This window comes from Terrapene carolina, unplaced genomic scaffold, assembly GCF_002925995.2.
Source record: "Terrapene carolina triunguis isolate 2854851 unplaced genomic scaffold, T_m_triunguis-2.0 Scaffold84, whole genome shotgun sequence".
Classification (NCBI taxonomy): domain Eukaryota; kingdom Metazoa; phylum Chordata; order Testudines; family Emydidae; genus Terrapene; species Terrapene triunguis.
In genome coordinates, this window is record NW_020664435.1 from 11,569,786 (window position 1) to 11,596,368 (window position 26,583).

Below are 26,583 nucleotides of genomic sequence, written 5' to 3' on the forward strand. Positions count from 1 at the left end.
CAAAGTAGTAACTAATAACTGCAACAACACTTAACAGAAATAATTTGTGAATGCATAGATATAGCTGAGAGCGACTACATTAAGGGGTGGTATAAGCTTTTATTGGCCTGAGTTTGTGATGATGACATACTCACTGATGGCAAAGGTCATCCCATATTCCTGCTGTTAAAACAGATATACCATGCTATGCCATTATCTATTCTACATATGCCACATATCCATAGAAGAACTGCTTTAACAATGTTTTAAAGAGATTTTAAAACATTTATTGGTATTAGGTCTATCTATCTAGGTTTTATTTATTTACTTTACTGTGTCACAATAGTATCTTGTAAAACCAGGCTCAGTTTTTACTGAGTTCAGCTACACAGACCTCTGAAGCAGAGAATAAAATATATTTTAGAAACCTCTATAATGACCTAAAATAACTTTTCCATACATATACTTTTAAGTCTCAGCATCTGCTGGGTCAGGAAGTGAGTGCTTTATATCAATAGAAAGTAGAGAGATGCAGCTCTCCATTGGAATAGGTTGCAATGTCTAGTTCTAGTTGATGGATAGTAAGTCTATCACTGGTGCAGGAATGAATATTATTTGTTTTGCACATCAGATCAGTTTGTTTTTTAAATTTATTTCTGGTGTATGAGTGTGTTGGCAGAAGGGGAGAAATTCCACAAATGGGGAGAAAGAAGGAAAACTTTTTCTGACAGGTTTTTTAAAAAAAATAAATAGTTTGAAACAGTGCAGAAGTTTGCAGTTTTAGAAGCAGCCTGAGTAGAGATGGTTTGATGGGCAGAGTGCAAGAGAGGCAGTTGGTGGTGTGCCATAAATGCAGTTTATCACATGGATAAAGCCTCCACATATTTGGCTCTGTTGTGACCAGCCTTGCACAAGTACAAAAGATTCATAGATAGACTCATAGATTCTAGGACTGGAAGGGACCTCGAGAGGTCATCGAGTCCAGTCCCCTGCCCTCATGGCAGGACCAAATACTGTCTAGACCATCCCTGATAGACATTTATCTAACCTACTCTTAAATATCTCCAGAGATGGAGATTCCACAACCTCTCTAGGCAATTTATTCCAGTGTTTAACCACCCTGACAGTTAGGAACTTTTTCCTAATGTCCAACCTAGACCTCCCTTGCTGCAGTTTAAGCCCATTGCTTCTTGTTCTATCCTTAGAAGCTAAGGTGAACAAGTTTTTTCCCTCCTCCTTATGACACCCTTTTAGATACCTGAAAACTGCTATCATGTCCCCTCTCAGTCTTCTCTTTTCCAAACTAAACAAACCCAATTCTTTCAGCCTTCCTTCATAGGTCATGTTCTCAAGACCTTTAATCATTCTTGTTGCTCTTCTCTGGACCCTTTCCAATTTCTCCACATCTTTCTTGAAATGCGGTGCCCAGAACTGGACGCAATACTCCAGCTGAGGCCTAACCAGAGCAGAGTAGAGCGGAAGAATGACTTCTCGTGTCTTGCTCACAACACACCTGTTAATACAGCCCAGAATCATGTTTGCTTTTTTTGCAACAGCATCACACTGTTGACTCATATTTAGCTTGTGGTCCACTATAACCCCTAGATCCCTTTCTGCCGTACTCCTTCCTAGACAGTCTCTTCCCATTCTGTATGTGTGAAACTGATTTTTTCTTCCTAAGTGGAGCACTTCGCATTTGTCTTTGTTAAACTTCATCCTGTTGAACTCAGACCATTTCTCCAATTTGTCCAGATCATTTTGAATTATGACCCTGTCCTCCAAAGCAGTTGCAATCCCTCCCAGTTTGGTATCATCCGCAAACTTAATTAGCGTACTTTCTATGCCAATATCTAAGTCGTTAATGAAGATATTGAACAGAGCCGGTCCCAAAACAGACCCCTGCGGAACCCCACTCGTTATGCCTTTCCAGCAGGATTGGGAACCATTAATAACAACTCTCTGAGTACGGTTATCCAGCCAGTTATGCACCCACTTTATAGTAGCCCCATCTAAATTGTATTTGCCTAGTTTATCGATAAGAATATCATGCGAGACCGTATCAAATGCCTTACTAAAGTCTAGGTATACCACATCCACAGCTTCTCCCTTATCCACAAGACTCGTTATCCTATCGAAGAAAGCTATCAGATTGGTTTGACATGATTTGTTCTTTACAAATCCATAATGGCTGTTCCCTTTCACCTTACCACCTTCCAAGTGTTTGCAGATGATTTCCTTAATTACTTGCTCCATTATCTTCCCTGGCACAGAAGTTAAACTAACTGGTCTGTAGTTTCCTGGGTTGTTTTTATTTCCCTTTTTATAGATGGGCACTATATTTGCCCTTTTCCAGTCTTCTGGAATCTCTCCCGTCTCCCATGATTTTCCAAAGATAAGAGCTAGAGGCTCAGATACCTCCTCTATTAGCTCCTTGAGAATTCTAGGATGCATTTCATCCGGCCCCTGGTGCCACTCTGCAACAGCCAAGGACTAGTCTAAGTCTGAGACCATTGCCATTGCTATGTTTTTCATAGGGGAGAGAACACACTGCAAGCTGTCAAAAGGTAGCACAGTGCCCACATTCTCCTTGCACTCCTTCCAAAGGCATGGTGCTTCTTTTGGACTAGTGCACCTCTGCACTGACCACAACGTGTGTATATTTATATGTACAGCAGGTGCTATTAAAAAAAAATCAACAGTTACCACTTTCTCTTTTACTTATGGGAGAATAACTGGTGTTTGACACAACAGCACATTAACTGTTGGTAAATAGTTGACTTTTTAAAGGTGACTACTGTGTATGAATTATAAGTATATTGTATACAAATACATACATGAAATATATTACAAGAGGAACACAAGAAAAACCAGCCAGAGGAAGTCTGAAATATTGGTTTCTTTTAACCAATATACAGTTTTCTGTTACCTCAGTTTCAGGACTTCACACTTGTGATGACTTTAATTTCGAGTAACAATGCAGTCTGCACTACAATGTTAAGTTTACAGTAAGTGAACACAGGTCAGTCTGTGGCCACACTGAATAATGTACATCGTAAAGAGGTAGCTCAGTCTCCGGTTCATTTGCCCCTCTGTATTCATCAATGCTGTTTGTTAATCTCAAAATATCTGTCAGATGAAGCAATCAGTTTTCATTCAATACCAGTTCATTATACTGCAGATAAAAAAAAAATTAAATTTCATGAATTTGCATTTCAAAGACCCACATCCTTTATCATTTAAACCCTTTTAGGCACTGCTTTTGAAAACAGTGCAATGGAGATTTATTGAAAGATGGCACCCACAAAAGAGAGAGGTGGATGAGACTTTGATTCCTTGATAGTGTTGTCTTCATATGCAAAACAATTAACCTTTCATAAACCCATTAGCTTGAAAATGAAAATAATTCACTCATTGTCATTTGGGGATGTTAATTATGAAAAGCAAAGGAAACTAATGGAAACTTGTTGGGTTTTGTTAATAAGCATCAACATCTATATACCATACTGCATTGTCTGTCTGCATAGGTCATGCAGAGATATTAATTTTCAGATCTGACAGCCAACTTTAAATGAGGTATATGGATTCCAGTTTCATATTCAATCCAGTTATAAGGAAAATGAAGCCTCTCCTATAAAATACAAGGAAAATGGGGAACTTTAAGATTAAATGAGACTGAGATACCAGTTCATGTTTTCCACTTCATTGTAGGGCTACTGAAATAGAAGTTGTGTCATTACGGATATACTAGGGAACTTGGAAGTATTAGCACCTATTTAATCTTTCCTATAAACCTTTTTCTTCAATAAGTGTCACACTGCAGGATTTGTATGTGAAGCATGAAACACACAATCTTATCGAATCCCTGACACCGGTGTGAACTCAATTGTTCTAGTCCTGTTTTGGAAAGATTTAGAACTGAAATGAAACATCTTTCATCTTGGTGTCCCCAGGTTAAGTATCCCTTACCAGGGGCTTAAACTGCTAATGTGAATGTTGCAAGTTGCTAGCTCTCCTTCATTCTGACTTTGAAGAGTGTTCTTGGTAATCACAGCCACGGCTGTAAAGAGGAAAACTAAATTTAATGTGATCCTGACAGTGTTAGTGTGCACAAATCATTGATCAGGAGCCAACACTGGCAAGGCAGCAATCATAAAAAAAGCCTGCAGCTGTTTCAAGATAGTTCCTCTCAGAAGGTGTTATCTGCATGTAAATGCCACAAGAGACCTAGGATACGTGTGGAGATTAGTAGGGGAGACATTTGCCATAAAGAATGGGTGTGGAAATAGAGGAGGAAATGAAGAAGTGAAGTGGACAAGTACACTGAAGAGATCTCTCATGTTTAGTTGTTCCCCTCCTCTCTGCCACCTCTGATTGTCAACAGCAAATTTCAGTCCATTACTGTCTCTTCCTACTTCCAGGTTCTAACATATGAAATAAATGGAACCCCATCTTTCACTGGTCAGAATGCCATAGGGGGTGCCACAGTAGTTGGTGTCTACATTAGAATACGTTTCCATTCACCCTATGTCTTCAATTATCACAACGGTTCTTAACCAACTCAAGCAGCTCATCCTTTGTTGTACACTCAGTGGCCTTGTAGTCTAGTCAGTTTTTCTGGAAAGTGATAATTTTCTAAAATCCAGGAAATTATGTCCACAGTTTTCCTCTATTGACACCTTTTTTTTGTTACTGCTGAAAAAAAATCTTCCACATAACAGAAGGCCTCTAGTAGATCCATGCTCAGTATCCAGGGATTAAATTCATACATTCCAAGCAGTTCCTTTTTGGTGGGAGAGGTGGTACTCGCAGTATCTTCCTTGGTTCTGGAGACCAATTTACAGATCTGCTGTTTCCTAGTTCTCCTCTAAATTCCATTCAAAGTGTTATTTTGTCCTTATCATTATGCTCTCCTTTTTCCAAAGATGTAGAGTATAGTCAAGAAAGGTAGTTCAGGAAGTGTTTCTTGTAGAGCAGTGCTTCTCAACGTTGGGCCACCGCTTGTGCAGGGAAAGCCCCTGGTAGGCCGAGCCGGTTTGTTTACCTGCCACGTCCGCAAGTTCAGTGAATTGCAGCTCCCACTGGCCTGGAGCGGCGAACCGCGGCCAGGGGGAGCCGCGATCAGTCGAACCTGCGGACGCATCAGGTAAGCAAACTGGCCCAGACTGCCAGGGGCTTTTCCTGAACAAGCGGCAGACTGGCTTTGAGAAGCACTGTTGTAGAGTCTGTATTCTTCTTTTGTATGGCATTTGAAAAGCAAGGTGCTAGAATTATAATTAATTTTAAGATTTGAAAGCCATTCTAATGCTTCTGGGATAGCTGGGTGGATCCCCTTTGTGCCACCACTGTAACCGGGAATACAGCAGTTGTCTGTCATGTGTTGCATGGTTTGTGCCTCACTGTGGTCACAATTTGATTCTTTGATTTTCCATTTGTGGAAGAGATATCCAAACCTTCCACGCATTGTCCAGACATGGTCGAGTCAAGTCCACTGCCTGTGAGGAAGGCAGAATCCCAGGACTTCTTTTGTTGGATTTTTCAATCAGGGCTTTGTTTGGGATGTCACAAGCAGCCCATGATTCGAGCCAGCAAGGGCTGGTGTCCTATCCATTGATCTGCTACGCTGACGTGGGAATCCAGAAAGGCTTCGGGAGAGCGGCACTGAATTGAAGTATTGGTGTATAGGCAGGTCCAGAATGGCCAGGCTGCTGTTGTACTCTGGACCACAACAGTGTCTTACCTAGTGTTGGCTGGCACGATGACCGGCAAAACTGGGATCCATGGCATTGGCATTGATTTGAGGGAACCACTAACAATCTTGAGTACAGCATTGATTTTTGGTGTCAACAAGATTGGTGTGGGAGCAGTTTCACCAAGCTAGCGCACAGTACTCCACTGTTGGCAAGATCAGGGCTTGTGCTGAGGTTCGAAGCATGCATGCATCACATCCCCAGGATATGCCAGTGAGCTTCGCGATGATGTTAACCCTTGTCTTTATCATCTTTTTGGTGGTGTTGATAGCTCAGCATCTGATCAAGGTGTCTCAAGGGTACCGTGGATTGTGGTTACGCAAAAGAGGCAGATCACAAAAGTCCACTTTCAGCGGAACTTTGGCTTCATGGTTATTCAAGTGGAAGGCAGAGATGAGCGTTTCAGTCCGGAGGTGGTTGTTCATGACCATTTCTGTGGCCTTCAAAGAGGACACTTGTGTTGCTAGCGTAAAGTTATCTGCATAGATTAATTTAAAGGATGATGTGACCGGAATATCGCTGGTACAGAGATTGAAAAGTGCAGGCACTAAAACGGATCCTTCTGGGAGGCATAGTTCGGTCTCTGTAATTTGCTGGTAGATTCACTAAGGTGCACAGTGAATATTCTGTTATTCAGCATCTCTATGATGAGTCTGATGGTTGATTGGTTGGGAAAGCTACTGATAACTTCAGCAGGAGACCTTTGCACCATACAGTATCATATGCAGAAGAAAGATCAATGAATGCAGCTGCTGTTTTTAATTTTTGCTGGTGGCCAGCTTCTGGGTGGCTGTCTAAGGCCAGCACCTGGTCACAGCAGTTGCAACTGGTTCTAAATCTGGCCTGCTCTTTGAGGACCAGTTGCTCCAGAATCAGCTGTAACCTTTGAAGTAGGAGCCACTCCAACAGTTATAGCAACTGCTAAGGAGGGAGATGGCCAGTAGCTGTACTGAATGTTTGATAGTCTTTCAATGTGCATTAGAACTTATTTAATAGGAAACTAAAACTAATTAGGCACAGTGCACACTATTTTTGCATATTTATACAGATAATTTGTATTGGAAATCTAATAGGTTTCAACCAGCCTCTTTCCCTGTCTAGGGAATTCAGTGACCACATATTAACTTTACACATCATCTTGCAATATATATGAGCTCAGTCATCAAAGAGCACAAGTCTTCTCTAAATAGTGGAGCTAGGACCTACGGTGGATTATTTTACTCTTCCATCTTTATACAGAAAATGATAATGTCTAATTTAAACTTTAGAAATTAGTTTTCTCACTGAGGGGAAAAATTGAAATCTTGAATTTTTTTCAATACCTGTTTCAAGAGTGAATTTTCATGGGGTGGTGGTTACAAGTTTGGGTAAGTGTGAGAGCAAGATATGTATGTTTATTTTTCATTGTAATTCTACAACTGTTTCAGCTAACCTGTTTCCAACCAACATTTTTATCGATTTGCCGTGTTTGGGCAGCAAATTACATTATCTTCCTTGGGAATAGTTATTGAATGTTTGGTGAGATTCCTACAGTATTTAAATGAAGCATTTGCTTGACAACCAGTGTCTGAGATTTATTCCTAACCAATTATGCAAAACACTTTCAGGAGGTATCACTCCTAAATACGCCATTGTTGAAAACAAAGCAACCTTTATTTGATATGGTAGCTGAATTCTGAAGAGTGCGTGTGGCTCCATTGTCCTTTATGTTGAGCTATATATGACTCATGTCCTGCTCTTTCCCTAGGGTTTTGATAGCTTTTGAACTACAACAACTATTTAACAATGTTGTAATAGAAATATGTATAGCACAGAAATAGATTTACTTGGCTTTTCAAATAATTTATAAGCCATATAATTCAGTTGTTCTTCAGTGCATATCAGTGTTTATTCTGCAGATAGGAAGATTCTCTCAGATTTTCTTTGATTTGGGGTTGATACTAATGCACACTTTCATAAAGGTTTTCTTATTATGAAAAAATCATAATTCAGGAATTGCAGTTCCATGATAGTATAAATATTTTAAAGCAAAAAACTTCATCACATGGCCATTCAGCTGTATGAATAGAAAAAAAATTATCAAATAATATATAAGATCTTAAACTTGGAGAGAACAATAAAATTAGGTGTGTGTGTGTGTGCGCGCGCGCGCTTTAATATAGAATGGTGGTGCCCAAACGTTTCTTGCCACAACCTGCTTACCAGTAATGGAATCTGTCCTCGCGCCCCCTTCCCCCCATTCCTGCACAGCCAAAGCTTCCTCAGCAGAGGCGCTTGAGCTGAAGGCAGAGCTGGGGGCAGAACTGGGGATGGGTGTTTTCCTTCTTATTCACGCGTTACCACATCAAGGTTTGAATTGTTGAATTAAGAAACCGTAGCTATTAAAAACCAGAAATAACAATGGATTATTTCCACATGATGTGGAGTGCCTTGCATCTTCTATTTTGTGCCTTATTTTCATAGCATTTTAAAGGTCAGTGTCCCACATCTGAGGTATGTTCTGAATTATTTATTTTCTCCTCTCTACCCCACCCAGTCTTTGTACATACTTGTTTTATAACATATGTTTCCATGCATGTGTGTGAGACGGGGGAGGAATAGTGTTATAGAGACATAAAAACCCTGCAAAATGTGAAAGCCAACTAAAGCCTGATGATTCAGATTCCCCATTGATCAGTTGTTTTCCCCAGATATTAACGTGTATTTTGGGTGCTGGATAGTTTACAAAACTTTCTGTAGTAAAAAGACAAGCGTTATTTGGGAAATAATCAGAGTCAGGAGTTAAAGTAGTATCGCCATATATGACACATTTTAAAACTCTGCTAGAAAGTTTTAATACCAATTATTTAGTTCAGTGGTATTCAACCTGTGGTCCACGGACTCCTGGAGGCCCACAGACTATGCCTAGGGGGTCCTCAAAAGGTTGTCGTTACCATAGAACAGTGGTTTTCAACTTGTGGTCTGCAGGCTCCTGGGGGTACTTAGGCTATGTCTAAGATTTCGAAAGAGGTCTGTGTTGTGAGATGCTACCGGTGTGGTGCTTCTGCTTTCTCCTGTTGATATCACTCGGCTGCGTGCGTGTGTTCCCTCTGTGTGCTGCCCCAGCTCTGCGCAGATAGCTGATACAGCAAACCCGACGAGAATTCCCAATAACCACAGAGTCTTAGTAAGATGCAAAGTCACCTCGGACTAGGTTTATTGCGATCTCGGACACAATGGCAGTTCCCCGTAGATTACTTAGTCTACCGGGCATACTACGAGAAAGTGCCTCTTGGCAAGGACCCGGCTCAGTGGCGGGACTTTCCACTGCCCCCGTGGCCGGACAAAGACACCACCCCAGGGATACATTTTTATACACAGGTACAAACAAGTTACACATCACTCCTGACGTATTGAGGTGCAACCCCTTCACGTAGCAAGGTACAACCTCCCTACGTAGTAAGATGCCGCCTCTCACCTTGTACATGTTGGTTCGATCAAAACAAATCTATCCATCATTTTACCCTTTTGCCCCTGTCATTGGGATGGGTCGGCCTGTTCCATGTTATCTGTGGAATGTTCCAGTATAGGAGTGTTCTAATATCTAGTGTTCAGTACTTTTTAGGTATGTCTCTTTTTGCAGCATCAGCCCTTTCCTTGCCAGCGTCTATGAGCAGGGCCTGCCTCTGGCTCACAGCTTAACTTTGCTTTATGTTAGCAAAGTCTTGACCATTACTTTAGTTCAGGCCTTAGGCCTCATACCAGGCCTCTGATACCAAGGTTTATCTCTCAGGGCCTTCTCTTACTACAGTCTGTATTTCCATTCAAAAAATTTTAGGGGTCTGCAAATGAAAAAAGATTGAAAACCATTGATTTAATATAGTGAGAGACTGCAGCAGTGCAGGAGGAAAATATTTAATACAGACCAAAATAATGAATAACAGGAAACATATTTGCAAAGGGATCTAGCTTCATAATAATTCCATCCTCCATAGTTCAGCTTCTTTGTAATGTACCCTTAGAATCATAGGATTAACATTTGTCACTATCCAGTTTTCATTCTTATGTTTTAGTCCATTGTTCTAGTACACAGCTACAGTTGACTTCTTAAAAACTGCACTGTACAGATGCTAAATAATGTTCATGTAATCTAGTAACTCGAGGCCACCTCACCACATTTCCCCCGGCTGCTTTTTACACCTTACTCCCTGAAATCTTTTCCTCCCTGGGCTTTCATGGCTCTTCTGTTCCTTCTAACTCTCTGATCATTCCATCAGCATCTCATTTGATGTATGGCTCTCCACCCCTTTCCCCATTTTATGGGGTCTCTTGCTGTAATATGCTTCTGGAGATACCCAGAGCTGTGAGACAGCGTTACCTCTCTGCCTCAACAAGAGTGAGTTTTGCTGGTGAGAAGACTCTGTGTCCGCTCCATGACACAGCAGCAGCAAATCACCTTCCTCACCAGCAAACACCTGGCCCAGACCTTGCCTAGCAGGTAACAATCCGCAAAGTCCAGCTCCCAAGCTCCTCAGAGATGTTTCTCTGCAATGCCCTCTCACTGTGCAATCACAGAAGATATGAAGTTCACTGTTCTGTCAGACATAGCTTATTAATGTAATGGGGGTAAATAGATCCATCTTTTCAAACACAGCACTGAATTGGTTTATAGTAAAAAATAAAACAGGTTTATTAACAAAAGAGCATGGATAAAAGAGATAAAGGTAGAAATGGTTACAAGCAAATAAAAGTGAAAACACAAATCTAAACAGATAAAACTTAATCTAGCAAGATTGTTTTTGTTCAAGATGGTTTTTCCTCTCACCCACAGTCTTCTTTCCAGCTTTTTACTGGCTGGCCTGGCTAGGACCTATCTCAGAGATTAGATCACTTGACTTCTTTGTCTCCTTAAGGTGAAGGATCGAGATGGAGTCTCTCTCTGTTCCTTGTATTCCCAAAGGAATTTCTTTTTCTTACAAGTCTGGAAGGCCTCCTGGGGATTCAGTCTCTCTCTGGGTTTCAGGAGCCATGTTAGTTCGGTCTCTCGCATTCTGGCTCAAGATAACCCCACTGGTTTAGCTAATATGTAATTGAGGTAAACCCACGTTTCTTTGTCTAGAACAGACCTATTTATCAAATTTACCTAGGCTGGAATAGCTTTGTCTTAAACATGCTCTAGTAACGTCATTCTTAACTTCACATGTAAAGTTAAAACATACATTTTTACAAAGATCTTAATAACCAGCATGTTGCTAGCTTTTATATGATATATTTCACAAGACATATTTTGTACAAATATTATTAGTGTGCAGGGAGTGAATACAAGGGTGCCAAGGGTCACACTTGTCCCTTTTTCTTCTCTCTTTACATCCATCTCTGGGTGATCTGATCTGGTCTCAGTTACCATCAACGATGTGAACTACCATCTTTACACCAATGTCTTTTAGATCTGCCTTTTTAACCTGTCTTCTTCTGACCCAGTTCTATATCGCATCCCTACTCTCTCTCATCTCATTCTGCATGTATTAATCTTAAATTTAACATGGCCAAACTGTACTCCTTTTCTGTCCTATGAAACCTTCTGCAGTCCCATATTCAGTCACTTTTGACACCACCACCATCCTTATCCCTGTCAGTCATGTCTGTAACAAAAGCTTTGACTTTTCATTCATTCTTGCCCTGAACATGCAGGGTTTTTCGGGTTTTTTTTTATGCTGATGATGACAAGGCATGGTGTTAGTGATATAACATTTTTATTAGCAAGAGTTTAGGATGATGGCATTATTCACAGTAGCAAAGCATTATTCCCAGATGAATGCCAGTAAAGGGGTAGATTTGCATAAAGCTTAGTACAGTGGGGTGGGGAAGGACACAGAGAAGCTTTTCCCTTCCCTCGTTGCATTCCAATGCAGCAGGTGTCAAGCATAAATTTGTTGTTCTGTGTTGTGCCTCAGAGGCATGGCACAGAACTCAAAGCCCAGGGAGAGTGGAGGGTTAAGGTGGATGGAGAGGTTCCTGGCATAGTTTAATCAGCTCTGGGGGCCTGCCTGAGTTATGGTAGCCTCTCTGGGCTGCCCCGTGGGCTACAGCATGGCCCAAAATTTCCATGGCACTGTGTACTGTGGGACTTCCTCTGAAATATCCATCCTGGACTGAGTAAATCCCCTGTGCCAGGGCTTGCAAGGGGGATCCTTGAAGAACAGACTTTCAGCTGTCTTCCTTCTCCAGCCAGATATAAGACTATTAAGCTCCCTTTACTCTGCTCCGGCTCTTTTACCCAGAATAAAGGGGAGGGAGTAGAGGTGAGGATTTCACTCTTGGTACCCAAGGACCAGGGAACTGTTGCATCAGTGCTGGCATTAGGAACTAGCAAACTAGAATTGCACAGTGCACACTTAAATGAATTGAAGGGGTCCACAGATACTATTATTGTGTATATTCCTAAGTGCTTCCTGAAATATTCCCAGGATCGAGTTAGGAAGGTTGCACACCTGAATGGGGATGAAAGTGGAAGCAGCCAGCTGACTAGATTCTCTAAGGGTAAGTCTACACTACGAAATTAGATCGATTTTATAGAAGTCGATCTTTAGAAAGCGATTTTATATAGTCGATCGTGTATGTCCCCACTAAGCGCAGTAGGTTGGCGGAGTGCGTCCTCAATACCATGGCTAACATAGACTCACAGAGTGGTGCAGTGTGGGTAGCTATCCCACAGTCCCCGCTGCCCGTTGGAATTCTGGGTTAAGTTCCTAATGCCTGATGGGGCAAAAACATTGTCGCGGGTGGTTTTGGGTACATGTTGTCAGTCTCCTCTCCCTCCCTCCTTGAAAGCAACGGCAATCAATCGCTTCGCGCCTTTTTTCCTGGGTTACCCGTGCAGACGCCATAGCACGGCAAGCACGAAGCCTGGTCGGCTCACCGCTGCTGTTGTGAGCATTGTAAACACCTCGCGCATTATCCTGCAGTATGTGCAGAACCTGGCTAGGAGACACCAGCACGAGGACGATTGTGAGGAGGACATGGACACAGATGTTCCTGGAAGCATGGGCTGTGGCAATTGGGACATCATGATGGCAGTGGGGCTGGTTGATAGTGGAATGCCGATTCTGGGCCCGGCAAACAAGCACAGACTGGTGGAACCGCATAGTGTTGCAGGTATGGGATGATTCCCAGTGGCTGCGAAACTTTTGCATGCATAAGGCCACTTCCATGGAACTGTGTGAGTTGCTTTCCCCCGCCCTGAAGCGCAGGAATACCAAGATGAGACCTGCCCTGACAGTTGAGAAGTGAGTGGCGATAGCCCTGTGGAAGCTTGCAATGCCTGACTGCTACCGGTCAGTTGGGAATCAGTTCGGAGTGGGCAAATCTACTGTGGGGTCTGCTGTGATCCATGTAGCCAAGGCAATAAGTAACCTTCTGCTAGCAAGCGTAGTGACTCTGGGAAATGTGCGGGTCATAGTGGATGGCTTTGCTGCAATGGGGTTCCCTAATTGTGGTGGGGCGATAGACAGAATGCATATTCCTATCTTGGCACCGGACCACCTTGCCAACCAATACGTAAACTGCAAGGGGTACTTCTCAATGGTGCTGCAAGCACTAGTGGATCACAAGGGACGTTTCACCGACATCAACATGGGATGGCCGGGAGAGGTTCATGAGGCTCGCATCTTTAGGAACTCTGGGCTGTTCGAACAGTTGCAAGAAGGGACTTACTTCCCAGACCAGAAAATTACCGTTGGGGATGTTGAAATGCCAATAGTTATCCTTGGGGACCCAGCCTATCCCTTGCTCCCATGACTCATGAAGCCATACACAGACAGCCTGGACAGTAGTAAGGAGCAGTTCAACTATAGGCTGAGCAAGTGCAGAATGGTGGTAGAATGTGCCTTTGGACATTTAAAAGCTCGCTGGTGCTGACTAGGTTAGCCTCAGTGCAACCAATATTCCCATTGTTATTGCTGCTTGCTGTGTGCTCCATAATATCTGTGAGAGTAAGGGGGGTACGTTTATGGCAGGGTGGGAGGTTGAGGCAAATCACCTGACAGCCAATTTTGAACAGCCAGACACCAGGGTGATTAGAAGAGCACAGGTAGGTGCGCTGCACATCAGAGAGGCTTTGAAATTCATGACTGGCCAGGATACCGTGTGACAGTTGTGTGTGTTTCTCCTTGATGCAAAACCACCCCTTTGTTGAATTTACTTCTCTGTAAGCCAATCCCCCTCGCCCCTTCGACCACAGCTGGCAAAGGAAATAAAGTCCCTATTGTTTTGAATCCATGCATTCTTTATTTATTAAAAAAAAAAAAAAAAAAAAAAGTGAGATCACTGACAAGGTAGCCTGGGTGAGGTGGGGGTGGGGTTGGGGGAGGAGGGAAGGACAAGGCCACATTGCGTATTGTACAAATCAAAGCTGTTTGAATGACAGCCTTCTGTTGCCTAGGCCATCCTCTGGAGTGGAGTGGCTGGGTGCCTGGAGCCCCCCCACCACGTTCTTGGGCGTCTGGGTGAGGAGGATATGAAACTTGGCAAGGAGGGCAGGCGGTTATACAATGAATGCAGCGGCAGTCTATGCTCTTGTTGCCTTTCCTGCAGCTCCACCAGATGCCTGATCATGTCCGTTTGCTCCCCCATTAGCCTCAGCATCTCCTCCTGCGTGTTCTGATCACGCTCACTGAATGCTTTCCAGGCCTCGGGCACTGAATGCCTCCATGCATTCAGCTGTGCCCTATCAGTGCAGGAGGACTGCATGAGCTCTGAAAACATGTCATCGTGAGAGCATTTTTTTCGCCTTCTAATCTGCGATAAGCTCAGGGACAGAGATGATAGGGGGAGCATAGAAACATTTCCACCTGCACGGGCGATAAAAAGGGAGAGTAAAATTTAAGAAGAACAAAAGGGAGACTCTTTCACAGTGAATCAAGCAATTCACAGAAGACAGCACATGTGCTTTATGTACAAGGTCGCATTTTGCCTTTTATATTGAGCGCCTGCTGGTATGGTGATACGTCACACACGGGTGGGCAACAGAATTCGGTTTCCAGGCAGCCATGGTAAGCCAAAAGGTACATGGGGTTGGCTTCTTCCACCTCCATAACATGTGGGAATGGTTTCAAACTGCAGCGCCCTCCTTTCCCATAGCAAGCAATGCGGTTGGATTTGCCATTTAAAAGGAGGGGGCTGCGGTTTTCGGTTGGATGTGCAGCACAGCCCTCTCCCCACCACGTGGCTATTCTCCAGGATGATCCCTTTTAGCCAAGCACAAACAGCCCAGCATGAACGGGGTCCTTTTACTGTTCCCTTACAAAAATTCCCCTGTTTCAACCAGGTGGCCATAGCACTCTCCTGAGGCTGACACAGAAAGATAAAGACCGAATGTTGCATGAATGCGACCAAAACCCAGGACCATTCGCTGCCATGCTTTGTGCTGCAATAATTCCGGACTACTTGCTACTGGCTTGGCGTGGTAAAGTGTCCTACCGTGGAGAACGAAATAAGGCAGCCCTCCAGAAACCTTCTGCAAAGGCTTTCAGAGTACCTCCAGGAGAGCTTCATGGAGATGTCCCTGGAGGATTCCTGCTCAATCCCCAGACACGTTAACAGACTTTTCCAGTAGCTGTACTGGCCACGAATGCATCCCAATTCTTCAGGGCAAATCAAACATTAAACACAATTGCTTTTGACGCCTGTAGTGTAGTTACAAATGTGGACTCGCCTTCTCTGCCTTCAGGGTCCGGGAACCCACCTTGGGAGGGTATTGGCTCCAGGGTGATGAGATGGTCCTGGCTGCCAGAGAGAACGGATTCTCTGCTTGCCTGCTGCAAATTCTCCTCCTCCTCTTCCTCATCCACAAAATCCTCCTCCATGTTGCGTGAGATTCTCCCCCTCCCCCCCCCGCAGGTGTCCACGGACAGTGGTGGGGTACTGGTAGGGTCCCCCCCTAGAATGACATGCAGAAGCGGCATGTTTGGGGCTCTGACCCAGAGCGACCATTTGCCTCCTTTGTCTTGTGGTAAGCTTGTCTGAGCTCCTTAACTTTCATGCGGCACTGCTGTGTGTCCCTGGTGAAGCCCCTCTCCACCATGCCCTGTGCGATTTTGGCATATATATAAGCATTTCTTCTCTTTGATTGGAGTTCTGCCTGCACAGATTCTTCTCCCCATACAGCAATCAGATACAGTGTCTCCCGTTCACTCCATGCTGGAGCTCGTTTGCAATTCTGGCACTGCATGGTCACCTGTGCTGTTGAGCTCGCCACGCTGACCAAACAGGAAATGAAATTCAAAAGTTCCCAGGGCTTTTCCTATCTACCTGGCTAGTGCATCGGAGTTGAAAGTGCTGTCCAGAGCGGTCACATTAGAGCACTCTGGGATAGCTCCCAGAGGCCAATACTGTCGAATTGCACAATGCTGCGTCTGCACTACCCCAAATTCGACCCAAGAAGGTCGATTTTAGCTCTACTCCCCTCGCCGGGGAGGAGTACTGCAGTCGATTTTAAGAGCCCTCTAGGTTGACGGAACGGGGTTGGTTGTGTAGCCGCATCGCTTATAAAATCGACCTAACGCGGCTAATTTCAACCTAACCTCGTAGTGTAGACCAGGGCTAACGTAATATCTGTGGAGATCATGAAGGTTATAGGCATCAGCTTTCTTCTAGGGATCAGGAATAGTATGTCTGTTGTGTGTCCTGATTAATTCAATTGGCAGTCAAATCTGGTAATAGCACGGCATCATTGTGGGACTTCTGACTGGTGTGTAGATTTGGCTAGCCAAGTTTTTAATCCGCTTCTACAGCTTGGCAGCTTTACTTATTGTAGGTCTATACGTGTGTGACTGTTTGCATGAGACATGGTGCTAATTTCTGAGCGTGCTCATGCTGACTGTAAGTTGCTGGCAGATAAGTACTAAGTGATCATTTAGGAAAATATTGTTCTTTGTATTGCAGGAAATATTCAAGAGGTCATATTACAGGAACACTTGGAGAAAGAAGATGAAATTCTGGTATCCCTGGCAGGCTTGAAGCAGGTACAGATATTGATCGAATTCAGCTTTACAAATATTAATATATTAAGCTTTACAAATCCTCTTTTTCTGGAGGTGAAATTGAACCAAAGAGAGGTCAAGTTTCCTACCCAGTCCCAATTTCAGGAAGTCTATGGTGGCCTTATTCTCAGTTCTGGGCTTTAACCATCACTCCTCCAATGCATAACATACACTGTATTCAGTATCCATGCCTCTGTCTTCTGTACCAAAAAAGCTGATATTTGTATGTAATGTGATCTGAAGGAAAAGTACTACATTCCTTTAACGAGAATATTATTAAACAAGGTGCATCTGTCTCGAAGAACTATTTCATTAGGGTTAGCTCTAGAATATCTTTCAACTGGAGTATCATAATGTATGTCAGCTATCTAAGTGTTGGGGAGAGCGCATAGGTGGTTTGTTCTTTTTAAATATCTTAGGTACTTTGTGTTTTCCAGTTTCTGGTAGAACCCCGTTTCACTGGTGCTTGATCCTTTAACCAGTGCAACTATTACCATTAATATTGTTTTCTTCAAAAAATATAGTAAATAATTTACAAAAAACATAGTGCATGAAAGGCAGACTGTCTGCTTTGGGTACATTAGCCCAAGCTTCAGATATTTTAGATTTTTCCTAATGTTCTGAATTATTTTTCCTCCTGTTCGGCAAACAGATCAAGGATATTCTAAAGGGTTCCCTGCGTTTCAATCAGAGCCAGCTGGAGGCTGAAGAGAATGAGCAAATCACAATAGAAGATGATCATTACTGTTCCAGCAGTCAGAACAAGGAGATGGGCGATGCCCTAAAAGGATCTGTTATGACAAAGCAACACTTCCTCTCAACGCTTCAGGTAAATACATCCATTTCAGCCAAGTTGCTGATATCCTGATGGAAAAAATGTGGCATTCAATAAACATCTTTAGAACATTTTTCAAAAGTTCCTAAAATTTCACGAATTGTCTTGTGACAATTAAAATATTTTTTTTTTGAGATTCAGACATTTACCTAAGAATGCAATGTAAAAAAATTTGTTCTAATTAAATAGCTTTGTTTATACGTTGATACAATAGCAAATAAGACCTAGAGCTCCCTTAGATGAATGAGTCTTCCCAGGGTTTGAATTATCCATTATCAGAAAGGAGGCAATGTTCACTGCTAGATAAGGCTCTGAGCCCAATCCTACTCCCATTGAAGTCAGTTTCAAAACTCCCATTGACTACATTGGTGCAGGATTGGGCTCTTTGTGAATAGGTATCTCAAGTACAGTTGTTTTTTGTTTTTTCTAAATAGTTATCTCAGCTGCTTCTCAGTAAATTATTTTAAAAGATTGAAAATATATTTTTAAAGAGAGTTATAAAGGTATTATTGGTGCTGGGCATTTAAAAATTGAAGGCAAATGTTTTCCTTTGGGTAGACTATTCTGTCCTCTAGAATTCCATTATGCAACAGCTGATTACTGCATTGCACCAATGTATCTATCCTCAAGTGCCAAAAAAGATACTGCTAGGAGATCACTTTAACATCCCATTCCCTTTCAGTTGTTTGAGGTTTCTGTATTGGCTTTCTACTTGAATCAATACAATGCTTTCATCCCACATGAAAAACATACGGTTACAAGGCAATAGATTTATTTCCATCCATGGTAGCACAAGGTTGCATAGCACACGTTTTTTGTCATTTAGTTGAGCTATGATCTTATATGAACAAATAACTATGTATGCAGATTAATGTATAATTCCCAGTAAGAGCATATCAGCAGAGTTCTGAAGTTAAATCTGCCATACACCAGCACCAGTATAAATACCAACAACACTGGGAAACCAATAACAGCATTATCATTGCCATGGTCCAGTCTAGTCTGTGCTCAGTTTTCTACTACAGCTTGTTGAATCAACTCAGCAGTGCTGAAGGAGTGAATGAAAGGAAATAGAAAGAAGAATTACTTACCTAAACCTAATGAAACAGGATGTTGTGGTTTATAATAAAAATTTCCTTGCTTTTAACCGCTGTTAAAAATCATATTTCAATATTAAAAATAAAATATATCTTATTTTACTTAATTATGTTAGATGCAAAGATAAAAGGCTTTTACGTTTGTTTACAAGTTCATTTAGAATGGATGTTGTCACGGATCCTAGTGAACGCCGCTTCGCGGCCACCTGCTAGGACTGCTGTGAGGGGAATCCAAGCCTCTCTGCTCTAGCTCCTCAAGGGCGTGTTAAGCTCATGGAATCTGAACAGAGTCCAGCCACTGCCCCAATCTCGGAGTCCCTAGACACACTCTCAGGGTGAGATCTTGTAACTGCACCCCTTTTCTGAGTGTTTGAACCCTCTGTCCAGCTGCCTAGCCCCCCTTCAAGACTCCCTAGTACTTAAACACACCCCGTCCCAGAACTCCATTCCCAAAAGGTTTGAAGCTTCTGGTTCACAATTTAAATCCCTCAGGTTCACCACAGTAGTTGTGAAGCGGCCCACACACACACACTTTGCTCAATCTATCAACCTGTACTTAAGGGTGCTCTTAACAGATAAAGCACAGGAGAGTACAGATCATATAAAACATCCTAAATGCAGCATCCCTCTCTGGCTCATCCTTCTCTTGGGATCCTTGGGGGACCATCTATATTCCAACAGGCAAGCATCTCCTTCTCCTTGCCTACTCTGCCACTGCAGCAGCCTCCCTTGTCTTAATCTGGTGCAAAATGACTCTCTCCCCTAGTTCCTCTCTGTGAGTCCTTTAATAGACTCCGGCTGGGATCACATACTTCTTTTGTTCAGCCTGTTGGTAACTTTCCACTGCTCCCCTCCCTTCAGACAAGAGGAGAAAGTGTCTTCTCGCAAGGAGAGCAAACCTATTGTCCCAAGGTGTTTTACTTTGAATAAACTATCGCTGAGTGCTGATTAATCACCATTGTCTCTGGCCTGGCAGAGGCATGGCACAACCCTGCTAACTCATTGGGGATCCCCATACATATAGGTATTCCATGACACAGTAATTTCATGATACAATTTCATATAATCATCCAAAGTTCAGAAGTGGTACAAAAAGAACTCCCAGTTCATCACAGAGGTCATTACTGCTTTTAACCATGGTTATTAAAACCAGGCTTTTCTGCCATATTGAAGGCAGTGATTAAACCATTGGTAGCCCACTGGAGTACATATGGGCTAACACGGGTTTAACCAATGCCTTCAATATGGCAAAAAAGTCTGGATTTAACAAAAGCGGTTAAAGCAGTAATGACATCTGTGATTTGTGTAAGCTGGTGAGAGAGAAAAGAAAGCTTTTCTCTCTCACCAACAGAAGTTGGTCCAATAAAAGATATTACCTCATCCCCCCTTGTCTCTCTAATATCCTGGGACCAACACAGACACAATGGGATTGCATATGGGAGTGCATGTCTAATGACAGCCCTTATTTTGATACTATAGCTTCTCACTCTTTACATAAGAAATATTTGTGCCTTAGTATTGAAATGGCAGATGCCTTATTATTAATAATCCTTAACATTGATTCACAGTATAAAATGAAAGATACAGTATAACACAACGCGCTGTGTTAGATTGTGCAAACATTACTCAGGCTGGTAACGATTTATTCTCACATTGGTATCAATGGGGCTACTCATGAGTAACTGCTGGCAAATGTGAGTAAGGGTTGTGCAATCTAACCCTGATAAATGGTTAATATCTGCAGATTATGGTACATTTACAGTTTAGGGTACAGTGCATTTATTCTTATTAGCCTTCTCTCATGTCATCTTCTGGGAGCTCCAATTATAGTAATGAGCATCAGTTTATTATAGTAACAAAAATAAGAAATTAGTTTTAGAACTGCTTATTGTTGGGAAGAAATATTAATACCCCAGCATTCTTTGCTGTTTCTGACTCCATTGTGTTTTGCTTTAGTAGGTACAATCAAGTAAAAAGAGAAGACATTTTGACCTTGTGTAATGAAAATTAAAAGATAAAAACTGCTAAGTTTAGTAGCCTGAGAAATGAGAGCATTAATTATTTTTTTTCCAAACAGGACCACAGTCCAGCTTTTTAGTCTTAATGAGGGTAATGTGCTACAATGATGTTTCCAGGTCAAGCTGGAAGCATTTTCTGAATACAGCAGAAAGTTTAAAAAGTTCTAAACATTAATTATTTAGAACACGTTGTGTTGCTTTAGTTTCATTCCTATTTAATGTACTTCCAGCAAAATAAATGTTACTATATTTGTGGGTTTTTTCCTAGTGCGATAGTGTGTGTAATTCTGTTTAGTCTGGCTTTTTATGGCTGCTGAGTCTGTTATGTAGAAATTACATTTATATTCCAGAACCTCTGGAAAATATTTTGGGCCCAAATCTCCTCTCATCTACACTAGACTCACACCAGTGTTACTCAGTTGACTTCATTGGCGTTACTGCAGATTTATATTAGTGTAAATGAGATTGAAATCTGGCCCATTGTCTTTCAGTGTTTTTTAGATACTGGTCATTTGTCACTTCATTAACCAAAAAAGAAACTTACATCCCACCCCGTACCTCAGTTTCCCCATCTGTAAAATGGGAATAGTGATACTGACCTCCTTTGTAAAGAAAACACTTGGCAATACAAAGATGAAAAACGCTATATAAAAGCTAAATATTATTATTTATACCACTCTACTATATATATTTGGGCATAGTGGCACATTGCTCCAGCACTTGACATTTTATAAAGAATTACACACATAAGGAGGACTTCTTTTTTTTTCTAATGCTCCATTTTTTAACTCTGTGCTGCAGTGGAATAAGAAAAAGCCTCAAATAAGATGTACAGCATTAATTTCAGTAGCAATACAGTTGATAAATAGAAATCTTGCATTGCTAAATATTGTATAATTAACACATTATCTTTCCTTTAACTAGCCCAAGAAGGAGACAAAATGAGTTGCTGCTGTTTTTCTAGGCTTACCTAAAATGTATTCTTATTGTTAGCTTTAGCTAGTTCACAGTATGCAGGCAATTGAAATAAGCCTGATACTAGTAGCTGATATTCATCAGGAAAAATGTTTGGAGAAGCCATATGTCACCAGGCGAAAGGTTGTTAACTTTCAAAAGCTACTGGAAGTATAATTCTGTCATTTTTCATTTATTCAGTAGTGGCAGCAGATGGAAGAAAACATGGTTCATGTCAGTGCGAGTTTCCTGAAAGAGAAACAGACAGAGCAAGGAGTGGGGAGACATATTTTTACCTCTGGAAATACCAGCATCAATAGTGTGTTCTAAAGACAGACCTATATTTATACCAAGCCTTTATATCATATTGAAGGGAATGGGTACATACTTCTACCAAACGCAGGTTTAGGGGCCCAAAATTTGAGTAGCCTAAAAATTGAAGAACATAACCATAAAGAAAAGAAGCTGAGAGATTATGCTTCTTTTTGTCCAACTAGGCAACAGCACATTTCAGAGTTTAGGAAACTGCAGTAGCAGGCCCCCAGTAGAACTAGCTAAGGCGGTGCCTGTTCACTGCCTTAAGGAAGTCAGCCTGTTCGCGTTACAGATATCTTCAAGATCGCTAGCACTGGTAACCTATTTGTAAGTGTGTTGCTAGGTAATGCCTTTGGTTCCCTAGGGTAGCAGCCATCTTGGACAAGAGAGCTGGGAAGACTGAAATAGTGGCTAATATGATGCCATCAGACTGGAATTATAAAATACACTCAGTGCTCAAAATTTAAATTTGTATCTGTGTGTCAGGGGCTTCCAAAAAGAACAGGGGAAAGTGGATTACGTCAGCTAGGGGTGTTTAAAATAGCTTTCATTACTGTTGTCAAAAGAAAAAGAAGGCCATGAAATTTGGAATGGAACCTACAGCCCCAGAAGACCTTAATCTGGCCCTCTGTAATGCTATGTGATGAATGTCCATAGAATCAAGCAGGAAACTGTTGATTAATTTCTGGAGCTGAGCCGTTCTTTTACACTGTCTGTGTTCTCAGAGCCCTAGACATGATAGCTGATTAACTGACAGATGATGAAGATGGTAATTCAAATAGATCAGATGAAACAAAAACAGTAATTAAAGAAAAATGATGTTTCATCATAAAAAAGGTGTTTATATAGTGTAGTGCCTCTGTCTGTAAATTAGATCTGTTTGTTTGTAACTTCTTGGAGTACTGAAAACATTTTTTTTAAATTCACAAAAGGAGTAGGAAATTTACAACCAGTCAGTTTTAACTACATTATGAACTTACTAAATAGTTTTTGGAACTCTTAAAAATAATTTTTTCAATTTGGGTTATATTAATTTTATAATGGTCATCTGAAGGAAAATTAATTATTGTTATTTTAAAAGGGATGTGTGCATGTAAAGATTAGCAACAGTATTCAGCTAAAGTCAATTTTTTAGATCCATTAATTTTATAATGAATTGTTATTATTGCTTGTGATTTATGTCATATTTTTGTTGCTACACTGAACGTAAGATGTTTCCATTTGTATTGGCGAGACAGTATTAAAATGGGTAATTTATTTATAGAAGAAAATATAAATAAAAATGAGAATGTTTAATATTAAAGTTATATAAGCAAGAATTTTTTAAAATATTCCATATTGATAGTGGCAATGTCTCTGGAACCCCTTTAATACAAACTTTTCTTTGTTCTTGAGGTACTGAGTCACAATTCTTTGTTCTGACCTTTTTCACTCAGCTGATATTTTGCCTTGTTAATTTTTAATAATTTGTAGCAACTACTTACATAATAGCTAGTAGCATAAGTTTCCTATATATCCTGTACTTCAGTCCTCCCAATCCATTGATGGACTGAGGACTTTCAAGAGATTACTCTTGTGCAATGAACAAGAGACAATGGGAAATGGCTATCAGCAGTAACTGCAGTAAAATAAATTTGGCAAGAGCCCATGGGATACCTAAAGGATCACCAGTACCTTAATGATGCACATAATTTTAGGTACTATATTACTAATTGTCTCTATCTCATTCACGCTGTTCCATATCCTTTATTTTATTCTTTTTCCCCCTCTACCAAAGCCTCCCATCTCTTACCCTAAAGTTACATTATGCTGGGAAATATAACTTTGCCTGAAAAATCATTGTTGATGGAGTTGCCCCTACTTAACACACCATTGTCTATTTGAGCCTTACATAACTGACACATATGTTCCTCCAGCTGCTCCTTCCGCTTCTTTTCCCTTTTGTCACTCTTGTGTTACTGTGAACCTAACAAGTTAGAATCAAGTTCATCTCACCTCAGGCTAACAAGGAGTCACCGCTTATCCCATGTCAGACTGTTTGCCAGATTGTATTCTTACTCAGTGGCAGCTGTATGAAATTGACTAGGCACCCAGTCATGATCCCTGGTAGGTGAACAAACTGCTTCCTGTACAGGAATATGATATTAATGTTTCTTATGGAAGAAAGGGGAAATAGTCTGCCATCCATTCAAGGTAACAGATTACAAATTTGCTAATAAAAGAATTTCTGCTCTGCTGGATATGCCATTAAGCCTCATGATTCAAATCATGGACCTCTTGGAGGACTGCAGTTATTCCAGGTGGTGTAAAAGTTTGGTGAACAAGCCTCCACATGGGCTAGGTGGAGATTCAGATCACTCTCCAAAATGTGATTTTACACTAACTTCTAAAAGCCAAAGGTTCTCTAATACTAGGTCATCAACCAACAGAAAAAATGTCAAATCTTCAGTACTATACTGTACCTATAAGATCCCAAGATCACCTAGTTATGTAGAACTATAGGGAACTGCAGTAATGTGAGAGAGAAGTACTTTAGCACTAGTACAAGCTCCAGTACCTGGTGATGTATTTTTATTCTCTCTCAACTTTATATTTCATGAAATGTAAACAAGTACTTTTAGCCATTGCTGTTTTGTTAGTTGAAAAACATAATTTTTCCCTCATCTGCCCTTCTGCAATGCTTGCAATGAGCCAGATTCCTCTTGCTGTTTCTCCCCAGGGTTGAGGTTTGAGAGATGAGCGTTGGGTCATTCTTCATAGGGGAGCTTTTGAGCCTGGAATTAATTCCTTCCATGCATCTAACCAGGGTCCTGTTTAGTGATCTTTAGGACACAGTGCAAGATACATTTTTATACTCTGAATTTAACTGTTTGCGCATGTAAAGTACCAAGGGTATTTGTCAGGTCAGTGGGTGGAGATCATACAAGTCAGAGTAGACTTGAGTTATGTCAGTTGTTGGCAACAGTTGTTTATTTTTCCTATGTCCAGTATCACAATGATGGGTATAATAGAGATTTTAAAATAAAGATGTGGTTTTTAGTTTTGCCACTTAGTCTAAATCATTTCCATGCTATTGTCTCACAGGCAACAGCTGAAACAAGCGGAAATTCAGAGAGCAGAAGCACTGATGACTATATCTTGGTTTCCAAAGAAGAGGAGGGAAATAAAGGTGCTGTCTCTGAGCACGAGCAGTCACTTCAGACACACAAGGAGGCGGCAACAAAGAATGAAGCTCCATCTCGTTCTTCTTTGGTCTTTTCTGATCCACTCATGGGCTCCATTTCTTCCTCCTCTAGTAACCTGAGTTCCAGCCCTGATGATGATGATAGCAATAATAGCAAGGATTCTGACTTCACTATTGTCAGCCCCTTGGACATCTAATTAAACAGCTTGGAGAGCTTGTGAGGTCAGTTACTAAACCTCAGCTGAAATAACTTTGATTCCGCAGGGCTGGATGACTGACTCAGAAGGACAGAAGGTATATAAAGGTAACCCATTTCAGCTGCTAAACGCCTAGCTAATCGATCAGAGCACAAATTTGGTACAGGCAGTATATTGCAACCCTCCAAAGAGTATAAAGGTTTTGTAGTGATTACCTTAACAGCTGCAGTAGTATCCAGATCTAATATACAACTACTGCTAGTTGTAGGGTTATCTTAGCGCCTTCTAGAACGATAGTACTATTTACTTAGTTTCTCACCACATAGAATAACCTGTAGCATATATTCTAATGGATACCCAGAGGAGAGGAGACAAAACTACAATTAATACATTTACTTTTTCCAACATGCCAGGTTAGGCTTATGCTGGGTGGGAAGGGAACTATTTCGCTAGAGATTATGGGTAGAAAATGAGGGGAGGCAAATCAAAGAGATGCAAAGCATCCTTCAGCAACTGGTTCAGCAACTGGCATCAAGATTACTGGAGTCACAGAAAAAACCTCTGACTAGTAGTAGTAGAGAGAAACTATAAACGATAAGACCAGCACTTCAGGTATGGGAGAACACCAAATTAATTCTAAAATAGCCTCTTTAAAGCACTGGGAAGCTTGAATCTATACTAGTTAAAAGACTTCTAATATTTCTGAGTGAGGTGGTCCGGGGTTTGTGTGTTGGAGTAGTGTTCCTTTGGAATCTGTTTCTGTAAATGTTTTAAGAACTGTACAGCCTCATTTATGTATAAGAATCAAGTCCATTCATGATGGATGGTGCTGTAGTTTTCCTTCATTGCAATTCTGTTACAGTTTAAGAAATAATTCACTTAGAAATGTGACTTGGAGTTATCCCCATTTATTTGATTAGAAGCATGACATTAACATGTCTAAATCAGTGGTTTGCTAGGGAAATTTTAACCATCTGATGGTGTTAGATCTGAGCAGACTGAATTAAAACAGCTTCCAGCTATCAGGTGAACATAACTTACCAGGGAAGGAGGAAAAGAGCTCTGAGGCACTCATAATTAAAAGCACTTTATATCGCAATGCTACTAACCATGTATTCTCTGTATACAATGACATGATCTTCCCCATTGCTGGTCAAGAAAAAGGCAGTGGTTCAATGAGGTCAAGAGTCTAATTAACTCTCTAAATTGTTTTTCTATTCGGAAAAGGAAATCTCTTTC

At 41.3% G+C, this 26,583-nt stretch overlaps 1 protein-coding gene across 4 annotated transcripts in view; it reads left to right on the plus strand.

The window, feature by feature from the left end:
* TBC1D5 (TBC1 domain family member 5) overlaps nt 1-26,264 on the plus strand; it is a 472,654-nt gene extending 446,390 nt beyond the window's left edge. For all 4 annotated transcript variants that reach the window (XM_024197361.1, XM_029910981.1, XM_024197362.1 and 1 more), the window contains 3 exons: nt 16,647-16,726; nt 17,397-17,573; nt 25,048-26,264. In XM_024197361.1, the coding sequence (XP_024053129.1) occupies nt 16,647-16,726; nt 17,397-17,573; nt 25,048-25,344 (554 nt within the window). In that variant the 3' untranslated portion in view covers nt 25,345-26,264. The remainder of the gene's footprint in view (nt 1-16,646; nt 16,727-17,396; nt 17,574-25,047) is intronic.
* Nucleotides 26,265-26,583: the final 319 nt, after the last annotated feature.